Below are 11,632 nucleotides of genomic sequence, written 5' to 3'. Positions count from 1 at the left end.
ATTCTAGAGTTGTTTTTAGTACTATTTTTGGATTTTTGGGTCTTTAATCTGGCCAAAAAAATTAAGGTGAAATCTTAATTTGTGTTATTTAAATGAATTTTTTGACTATATAAATGCCTTAAGCACTTTGAAAAACCTTAAGGCACTTCGAGTATGTAGAGATTACACATTAAACTTTTGATTTCAATAAAAACCCAAAAGAAAAACTTTCAAAAAAATATCATTAAAAAAACTCAACTCGATTAAGTTGATTCTGACAAGAGTATAATATTTTACAGTCAATACAACCATCTCAGTTATAAGTCTATGCACAATTATTGAGATACCACCTTATTCAAAGTTGTAAACATCATATCGACGTCACACAACATGACAAATGCCATATATTTCTTCTTCCTAGTTGTGCGCACTGCCACAGTTGATCAACCACAAAATTACAAAAAGAAAAGGTGGGAACACCTTCACAGGATTTCTCACTTCACCCAAAACGTGCTCGCTTTTTATGACTTCGGTTGTCGAATTCAGGTTGTATCCAAAGAATTAGGATTTGGCGAGTAATTGGATTTGAATTAGCACGTTGAGGGCCAAGGACTGTCCAGGCGGCCTTTGGGTGAAGGTGAAGTTGTGCTTCGCTCCAGTGAGTCAAGTGGACAGACATTGGAGAAAGACTAATGACAAGATATGTTATTTTGATATCACTTAGCAATCTTATTATTAAAATATCAAATATCAAGAGAAATACTATTAAATAGATTGGGAGAGGAACATGTTTAAAGGATACAGTGTATATGTTTTTATAGATTTAGCAGTCAAATCATTCCTAGGAAGTGGTCTCTTGTCCCATAAACAAGAAAATCTCATACACCAATGTGATGTGTGGCTTGCCTTAAAATTAGATGATAATAATAATAATGTACACAAAAAGTTATATATATATATATATATATATATATATATATATATATATATATAAGAGATGTTGTGTTATTATGTAAATTACTGAATTAAATGATTAAAATATTATATTAATATTTATTAAAAATTATTAATTTTCTTATGAATATAAATTTAGAAAATACAAAATATTAATATTAATACTTAATTAAATTGATTTTTGAAATAAAATTAATTTTTAATTTAATTCATAAAATTATAACAAATTATAAGATAAATAAAAAATCTATTTAAATTGTTATCTATCCATCTAATCAAGGAAGGTATTTCTTCGGGTGCTTAATCTTTCATTATTTTTTGATAATACTTTGGGAAGAAAAATAGAAAAATGTTTGGTTCTAAAATTGTTAAAAAGCATCAATAAATAATAATTTCTTTGCCTTCTCAATAATAAGTTTTTTTTTGAATTTATATGATGTTACCAAGCACAAATATATGGAAAGCACTTATCATAATATTTATATAAATCATAATAATCAACAAGAAACATAGCCATAACATAAGTGTTTGTATATTCTTTCTTCCCATTAATAGTGTCTAATCATAATGGTAGAATATATAGAAAACACACTTAGAGACATTTTATGGTATGAATCTTCCTTGCCTTTGATGATATGACACATGTACATGTATTTTATGGAAAATAGCCTATCACATAAAAAATTTGACTTAATAATCCATTCATTAGTAGGACATTTGTCTTGAGCATATATATATAAATTGATTTTTAGATAGTCACATAAGCTAAATCACACAATAAGACATGATTTATTAAATACTAGTGTATATTCATCTTAACTATTAGTCTATCTTGATCTATCATGAATCGAGAGAGATCAAATCCCTATAGGTGCAAGTATTTCCTCATATTCTGATCCCTCTTGACACGTGGTAGATCCATAATTAAGATGGATCTATGTTGGCTCTTAATATACCACATGTCAACTCTATGTTCATCATAGAATAAATTACCCATCTCTCTCATACTAAATAACATGCCATTGAAATGTTTTAACTACCATGTATTAAGAGTGATCAAATCCCTTGAGTTGCATCCTCAAGTTTTGATCCCATGAGACCCCCTTACTTGCACCTCAAACTTATAAAAAAAGGGTTGTTTGTTTCGTCTTTAGTAAAATAAAATAAAAATTATTTTTATATATCTATAGAATTATTCCTTTCATGTTTGTCTCAACATAATATTCATAATATAAACAACTCCTTTTATGATCATTCATAATGTAAACAAAAAAAATCCAGTTATTTCTTCCCTTCTATTATGTTTCTCCTCCCAAGACCACCTGACTAAGTATGTTACCCTACCAACTAGAAACCACCTATCTACCTTCTTAGCTTAGGGAACCTCCAAATGTTCCCTATCCCTTTGGGGCCATGTCCAAAACCACATCCACATTGTGTATTTATGTGTGTTCAACCACTAGATGTCAAACACCTTCCTAGATTCACTATATCGACTCCTAACTCCAGAATCTCATTGCCAATTTTCCCCATATTCCTCATATACCCTCCTCCACTCCAACACAAAACATCCCCCAAGAGATCCCCCCTTTCCTCCTTTCAACACTTCACATTATCTCTCCCCTCCAAGTGTCCACCTACTCCCTTCAAGTTTTTACCTACCTCATTTATGAAATCCCTTTTAAAAACTCTTGAGACCACCTTCTATCTCTCTCACCTACCTCATTGTCCCTTAGTTAAAGAGCCTTGGGTTGTCAAATCATTCATCTTACTACACTACACCATATAATAATTATATAATAAAATAATAGAATCTCAAAATTCTCTCACGTACCTCATTGTTTCCAAGTTAAAGAGCCTTAGGTGGTAATCATTCATCTAACTATACTCCACCATATAATAATCACATAAAATTAATAGTAAGAAAATATACACCATTAATTAATTATTAATCAAGATTAAGGGATAATCATTTAGGTAACCATTAATCAAGCTTAAATACTAATTGAATTATTATATTAATTAATTTTAATGAGCCTTTAGTCTTAATTATAAAGTAGACCATTGAATACTAGTGTATTCGTGCAAGAAGTGGGTACGTAGCTAGCATACACATACCTCATACATATACAGGTAGCACTAATAAGAATCTATCAATATAATAAATCTCCTAATGAGTAGGCTAGTAAACCTAGTTTACCATAATAAGATTAGGGAGTGGGCATTACACACACCCCTCCTCTGGAAAAAATTGTTCGAAAGTTAGAGTTAAGATGATGTAAATAGTCAAGGAGTAATATGATAATTAGACATAATAAAATAGGGAGAAAAATGTATAAACCAAAATTAAGTAAAAGAAAATGAAGGATTCACTTCTCACTTGGAGTTCACAACTAACCTATATCCACCCATCCTCCCTATCCTACTTTTTCTCCCATCCTATATGTCCTCTATTGCAACATACTATGGCATTGGCTATACCAATATAACCATTGATAGAACCAAAATGGTAGAAATGTCAACTATAATGAACTAACTTCCCCAGAAGGAAATTAGTAGTCGTCATCACACATCTAGGGGAGCGTGTCCATCATATACCTCCCATGACTTTAGGTTTGGAGGTTACTTGGTGGGAAATGCCTCCACCCCTCCTTACAGAATTAGGGTCAATGCCCTAACATGAACCACACTGTAGTTCTAGTTATATGTGCTTGTCATCAAATTATTTAGTTGGGTAGTCATGTTACCTTCCAACCTACACCTTACTCAATGTCATAACCACACATAACAAAATATGTGTGTGTTTTTGTGTAGTCCTAATGATCATATTATCAAACTCAGTATTGAAATGCCAAAATATCTTAATTAACATCAACATGTTAGAAGTAAATCATATATTATATATTTTATTTAATAGAAACATAATTCATAATTGTTTTATATAAGTAAGTCCATTTATCCAATTTGATGTGCAATAATATTACATAAAGTTCATAAATAGTGCATCATTAAAATATCGTTAAGGCCTTGGTATAAGTAGTTGCCTATGTCAAAACGTGGTGTCGCAAGTGGTCAAAAAATGAGAGATAGTCTCAATGTATAGTCTATGCATCCTCCTAGGTATTATATCTTGGGCTCTACTTGTCCCACTAAATCTTAACCTGGATCATTGAGTGATTCCTGAGATATTGAACTCTAAAGTCCAATATAAGTAGTAATTCGATCATAATGATTCCCATGTATGCTACTTGCAATTCTCCCTAATTAGTTTTGTGAGATTCATCAGCAACATAATGTAGTAAAAAATATAAATGAAAAACATCATGAGTTTTATGCGAGTTGGATGACAGTACAAGATGATAGACAACTGGTACAATTTTCTCTTTGATTATAAAATTTCCTATAAATCAAAGTGATAGCTTTGTCCCTTCTCCAAAATGAATGTCACTCTTGTTGGGTAGAAACAAATAAAAATGTGGTCCCCCACCTCATAAATTTGACTAGTACTATGTGCATCATCATAATTGTTATGTCTATCTTGAGCTTCCTTTAACTTTTGTCTAATCTGATTCACCTATTCCTTCACTTGTTGTACTAATTTAGTATTTATTATAGCTCTATCCTCCATTCTTTCCCTGCTTATTAATCCCACATGGAATTCCATAAAGAGATTGATAAGGAGACATTTTGATTGAACAATGGAAATGATCATTGTAGGAGAACTCTACCAATGGTAGATACTTATCCCATTAACTCTAGTTATCCATAACATGCATTATAAGAATGCATTTTATAAGTTGATTTACTAATTCAATATTCCTATCTTTTTTCAAATGATATAAAATTCTTATTTTTAATTGAGTCCCTAATACTTACTGCAAAATTGTTTAAAACTTAGATGTAAATTGAGAGACTGTATCAGTAATAATATTTGTGGGTAACTTGTGCATCTGGATAACTTATCTTATAAATACTTGTGCATCTAGATAACTTATCCTATAAATACTTGTGCCACAACAATGAGTTCAACTTAGGGATTGTGACCAAGATGGTATTGTGCCTTTGTGACATGGGTGACAAAGCTCCAACAACCCACTTAGACATATGAATGTCATGTAGATGTAGGAGTCATGTTTAGTGGCGATTGTAAACATTTACTTGTTGACATTCAAGAAATTTTGCAACAATCTAGACCATGTCATGTTTCATGCTTGCCCAAAAGAAACTATTTTTTGCATCTACATATGTCTTCTTCAAACTAGGATGCGTGTAGTAAAGTCATGTTTAATTCATCCTACATTGATGGCACTCATCATTCCATTATGTCCTTCACCTTTTCTAAGTCCATTGAAATCCACTCTCCTGAAATGATGTGGTTGTGATAATGAAACTCCTTCTAAAAGAAAGAGAACTTTGATAGTTTTCCATACAATATGTTTTTTCCCTAATAAATCCAACATAATCCTTTTGAGTTTCTTCATGTTCCCTTTCATTCCGAGAATACATGAGAATGTTGTCTAGAAGGACTTGCACAATGTGGTCAAGATACTATTAAAACACACCATTCATGATACTTAGGAACATTAGTTATGATTTGGTTAAATTAAACAAAACTAATGTGAAATCATACTACCCAAGCCAAGTTTAAAATGAAGTTTTAGGAATGCCACCCTCAATCATTAACTAGAGATACCCTAGTCATAGATCAATTTTTGAGAAAAATCAATGCTCCCTTAATTTGATCAAAGAAATCACCTTTTTTGGGTATTGAATACATATTCTTCATTATTGCTTGATATAAATCTCTAAAATCTGTGCACAACCTCAAGGAGCCATTCTTCTTCTTGACAAAAAACATTGGTGCACCTAGACATAAAACACTAGGCCTAAGAAGCCCCAAGTCTAATAGTTCATTTAACTACAACTCAAAAAGTTTTAGAGTTGTTTTCATGTAGGGTGTCTTGGATATTTGCTCCATGCACAACTTCAACTCAATTGTGAAATCAATCTCCCTCCCAAGAGGTAACCTTGGCAATTCTTTGGGGAAAAAAATCCTGAAATTATGATAGAACTGAGTGTTGAACTAGGGAGGGTCCCTTCCTATCACTTACTACCTCAACCACATGCAATTTGTAGCCTTAGATAAGGAAACATTTACTCTTCATCATTGACACAAATTGTAGGGATACTTCCCTCTTGTTATCATAGATCTCAATTGTTCTTGCTTTAAGATCTAAAAATATCACTTTCTTTTAGAAACAATCCACCAAACCTCCATGATATTCTAGCCAATCTATTCTTATGATTACATTTTATGTTCCTAGGGCAAGTGCATACACCTTCAACTTAGTTGTACAACCCCTAGGGTTTACCAAACACTAGTCTCCACTAGGTCCTACCATTAGTTTTACCACATAAGCCATCTCGACTTGTTTAAGTTCCTCGTGCTCATAGGATGCAAACCTGCATTTTTCTAAAGTAAATGGTGAAATTAAACTATCTATAGTGTTAAAATAAAACAAAATGTTGCCTTTTGTATGATTTATCATACTTCAAGTTTTCATCGTGGTGGATTAGTGTTTAGTCTAATGGTTGCTTATCATTGCATAAATGTAGTGGTTACTACATTCTCTTCTCATTGGTGCCTTTCCATATTGACCTGTGGTACCAAGTTGTGACTCTGGGAAATCACACGAATAATGAGATCATTTGCATTGCCCATAAGTGATAGAAGGTGGATTATGAATAGAGTTTTGTGGATCCATTTGGCATGAGATCCTTCCCCTGGAATCTCTACCTCTACTATCAACTCCACGTGTTTGTAATAGATTCACACAACTCCTTAAAGATGTTGGCTAAATTGCATTGACAACCATTGAAATCCCTGATGCCACTAATCTAGGTGCAACCTTATTTCCATGTAGTAGTGGCTAAGAAATTCCTCTCTTGGAGGAGGTTTTGAGGGCCATTGCCTACAAACATTGGCTATTGTGGAAATGCAAACTTGTCTCCCCTTTTTAAGTCAAAGTGATCTTCTATGTAATGACCGTTCTCAACTACTTTAGCAACCAGAGATGGTTTCCACATCCATACCATTTCCCTAACCTTAGGATTCAATCCATAAATCAAATGAACTTCTTTTTGTTGATTGGTTTCCATGTAGGAGACATATTTGACAAATTCCATGAACCTTATCTCATACTCTTCTACTATTCGATTTCCTTGAACCAAAGCATAGAAGGTTCCTACTTGTTGTTCCTCATAGTATGTCGATAAGTAATTTTTCCTTAACCTTACTCAAACAGTTCCTAGAAGATAGTTTAAGGAGTAAGGTGCATTTGTCTTTCCAAATTACAGCACCAATTCAAGGAATTATCTTTGAGTTGAAATATTTATGTATTTTTCTTTGAATTGGAAGCATACTCCCTCAATGTAAAACACCTTGTCACTCCTTGCAACCAAGATTTTGCATGTTCACTCGCACGACCTCCAACAAACTCTAGGAGCTTAATATACATAATCTCCATAGTAATATCACTGGTTTCAGGTCCTCAATCAACATTCCTTGATACCTCAAGGTTTCCTACCCTAGATGGAGGGGGTTCCACTTCCACCAACTACTTGGCAACCCTTTAATGCTTCGTTTATTGCTTCCATTGAGCACAAGATGAGGGCCAACTCCAGTGATGGTTTTGGTGGATGTGGTCCTTGTAATGCCCCTCCTTAGCCCTAACTCGCTCATGTCTTTACCATTCTAACTATGTTTGATCTATGCATCATATACAAGGTTTATTAGTGCATCTCTGGACATTTACAACTTTTTTTTGACCCATACATGCATACATAAGGGTTGTGTAAGTTTTATTTTTAACTATGCAAACTGAATAAGAATTACTAATACTGATAATATCCTAAAGAATATACTAAATCCTCTCTCATCACTAGCTAAGTGAGCATTGTGATGTTGTTTCCACCCATCATTACTTAACTTTGTCCTCAATGTTAACTACTTAAGCCCAATGTTACTTTGCTAGTGGTGGAAGAACTGACTTGCATTGAGAAGTAGCTCTGCAAAAAACTAAATCTTATACCTCCAATCAATCTAGCCATTCTAGACACTATTTATATTTCTCATCCTCTTGATATTTTCAGTTAACATGTGTTTTTCTACTCCACTTGGAATTTACCAATGCTATGGCATAATGTATTGCATAATTTATATTTCTCATCCTCTTGATATTTTCAATTAACATGTGTTTTTCTACTCCCCTTGGAATTTACCAATGCTATGGCATAATGTATTGCATAATGAAATCTTCTTCAGTAGACATTTTTGTATTCATCGAGTTATTACATAAACATTTGATATAAAATACATAACTTTTGTTGTTTTTATAGATTCCAATCTTGAAGACCACGATAAAATAATTTTGATATTATGTAATCTTATATCATTTTCACAGAAAAAATTATTTATTAAGAAAATAGTAAAAAAACTAAAAAAACCTTAATGTTACTCTAATTATTATGCTAAATTATTATAAAATATTATAATATTAATTTAATTTATATATTAAATTATTTAAACTACACTCTTGTTAATTAATTAGCATGCTAATTAGTAATATCAATGTTAATTTAATCATCATACTAGTGTATATATATGAATGAAAAAGAGTAGGAACCTATACTTCATAATACTTCACAAGTATAAAGCCTTGGATGAGGCATACGTGCCACTCTACTTGCTAACCCCAACCTTAAATGGGCCAAAATAAACCCGCATGAATCAGGACTTTGAATCAGGACTTCGAGTCCTTTTTCAGACCAACCTTAAACGGGCCAAAATAAACTCTCATGAATCAGCACTTCCACTCCTCTTCTCACAGCTAGCGGGCTTGGCCTCTCTTCGTCTCCAACAAAAAGGGATGCAACTAGAAGGGGATCCAACTGAGATTGATTTTGAAGCTAGGATTTAGGGTTATGGCCACTGGTATCTGTGGTTTTCGAAGACGAACAAAATGACTACACTACGAGTAGTTAGGGTTTTCACCAATTTCGTCTGAACATTGGGCAAGGCAATGTATATATTGTTCAAGTCGAATCATGTGGGCATGGCATCTTCTATTTTTGGGTTGATCTTCTTTACATGTTCACCATCGCTTTCAATGGGCTTGGCAGAGTGATTCTCAAAAGCTATTAATATTAAAATCCATGGTGGGGAGAAACAAATACCCAATTTTGAGAAATATGCAAGTTTCATTGGTGCCTTTGCACGCACTAGAATATAATGGAGGTTTTGTATTGAATGGGTTCAATGATATGGAGTTGTTTTTAGTGTGATTTTTTGGAAGTTTTTTTGGTGAGTTTTTCTGGCAATTTCTCTAAATCTGGCAGCAATTTATTGAAATCACAAGCTTGATGGGTAATCCCTTCACAATCAAACTGTCCTAAGAGTTTTTCAGTGTGCTGAATCCAAATATGTAGTTAAAAGACCAATTTAAATAACACAAATCAAGATTTAACCTCAAAATTTTCCAGAAAAGTCCAAAAAATCACACTAAAAACAACTCCCAATAATATAATTTAGCTATATTCCTACCGCTATGATTTGCATTTCTCTAATTAATGGCCATTAATGTAGAGTAGGAGAGATTGAAGCATCTCATGAGCTTTTATTAAGATGAAAGGATGGTATGGAATCGAGTTACATAATTATTAAGATAAAAAGATGGTATGGAATCGAGTTACATAATTGGATAGCTGATACATGTTATGATTTGATTCCCCCAATGCTGTCAACACGCAACATAGGCAGATTTCCTCCCAGCTATATGGATGGCTTGATAGCATATCTTTCCAATTTTGACTATAAGAATACTACTAGTTAAGTTGCTGGCCACTTATTTTGTCAACTTGAACGAGATTTCATTACGACTTGTTAGTAAATTTCTTAACAGTGCCCATTCAATATTCGCTTGGAGAGAGGATATAAGAAATACCTAGAAAATAGATTAGCATATATGGATAATCTATACAGTGCCAATGAATTTATGGACAATGATGACTGCGATTCTAAAGGGAGCGATGTAAGCCATGGAATTTATGGACAATGATGACTGCGATTCTAGAGGGAGTGATGTAAGCCATGGAATTTAGGGACAATGATGACTGCGATTCTAAAGGGAGTGATGTAAACCTCGATACCTGGGCTATTGGTGACTGTTTTGTTTTTTTCATCTTCTTAATCTCGAGCTTGCAATATGCACCAATTCTTTATTGATGGAAGACCTCACTGTTTCGAATTTTGGTTATAAAAGGGTTTGAAAGATTTTATTTTCCACCATGGGCATAGGGAAGGATTGTGCGACAGTCAAAACTTACCAGCATGCAAGGCTCAGGGGCTATACCTATGGGTCCATTTTAAGAATCCTATGATTCAAACATCAAGAGAAACACCACCGAATGGACTGTGGCGACGCACGTGCCGAAAGGAATTTACTTCGTCAGAGCATACGCATTGAATGGTTTAGGGAATGAAGTGGCATACGGGCAGAGCAGCAACAAGAAGAAGTATTGCAACCTGTTCATGGTGAAGGCTATCTCTGGGAGGAGTGCTTCCCTCGATATTGCCACCATTGTTTGCTCTGATTTCGCCATTGTATCCCTCTTCGGGTTATTCATTATGGAGAAATGGAGTGCCAAGAGGGCTGCATTGCAGAAGAAATAAAAGGAACAATGTCTCAATATGTTTTTTCATTAACATTCCAGTGAAATATTTATATTCAACGGCAGTCAAAGAGTTGTTTTCCTTTCTTCTTTTGTCATTGTTTAAAAGAATTTTATAACAAATCGATTAACTAATTTAGCATATTAAATATATAAATATCTATATTAAATATGTATTATAAATTATAAATTTTTAAAAATATGAATAATAATAATTATATTAAAAATATAATTAAAATTAATATTTACTTCTAAATAAATAGATTATGAAAAAGATCTTTAAATCAATAATGGTATGTTTAACCATCGAGATTCGAATCAATGATGGTATCTTTTTCATTACTCTCCTTTACATTTTCCTAATGTTTTAGGAAAAGAATATTTGGTCCTAAGATATTCCGTGCACACTAATATCTAATTTATTTTCTTTTACTTTTTCAATATATATATTTTTAATTATTAAGAAGTATATAAGAAGCTCTTGTCATCCGGTTTCTCAACTAAAGTTCTTACTAACTTTAAGTACATGGAAAGCTCTTGTTAAAAAATTATGCCTATAACATAAAAGATTTTCTACTTTTTTCCCATTAATAATGTGTAATTATAATTGTAAAATATTATTTCACGAGTCTTATTTTCTTTTTAAGGATAGCATACTTGTATATGCATTTTATGGAAAATAACCTATCACATCATCAATTTGGCTCACCAATGTATTCATTAGTGGAACCTTGGTCTTGGCTTTCACACTAGAGGAATATGACATTGCATTCACATATTTAAAAAACACACACACACATATATATATACATACCCACATATGGATTGATTTCTAGATATTCACATAAACTCAATCACATTATAAGACATGCTTTATTACATACTAGTGTAGATCCGTCTATCATAAGTCGAGAGGGATCAAATCCCTAAAGGTGCAAACCTTTCCTTAAATTTCGATCTTTTTAGGCCC

The 11,632-nt window shown here is 32.9% G+C and overlaps 1 protein-coding gene across 1 annotated transcript; it reads left to right on the top strand.

The window, feature by feature from the left end:
• Positions 1 to 369: 369 nt before the first annotated feature.
• LOC149156442 (high-affinity nitrate transporter 3.1-like) lies at positions 370 to 10,663 on the top strand. Its single transcript, XM_089444755.1, has 4 exons — positions 370 to 449; positions 574 to 683; positions 10,015 to 10,022; positions 10,385 to 10,663. The coding sequence occupies exons 1-4, from the start codon at positions 370 to 372 to the stop codon at positions 10,661 to 10,663; spliced, it is 477 nt and encodes a 158-aa protein (XP_089300881.1).
• The last annotated feature ends 969 nt before the right edge of the window (positions 10,664 to 11,632 follow it).

This window comes from Pinus tabuliformis, chromosome 9 (assembly GCF_031772625.1).
Source record: "Pinus tabuliformis cultivar Carrire ecotype Pingquan chromosome 9, CPIR1, whole genome shotgun sequence".
Lineage (NCBI taxonomy): Eukaryota > Viridiplantae > Streptophyta > Pinopsida > Pinales > Pinaceae > Pinus > Pinus tabuliformis.
Note: the sequence above shows the minus strand (reverse complement) of the source record. Positions and strands in the feature narration are given on the sequence as shown.

What these genes read in the sequence shown, in the direction of transcription:
- LOC149156442 (XM_089444755.1), top strand. Translation starts at nt 370, where the DNA reads ATGACAAATGCCATATATTTCTTCTTCCTAGTTGTGCGCACTGCCACA. An exon ending in CAAAATTACAAAAAGAAAAG is followed by an intron (nt 450 to 573) that starts GTGGGAACACCT and finishes GATTTGAATTAG; the next exon opens with CACGTTGAGGGCCAAGGACT.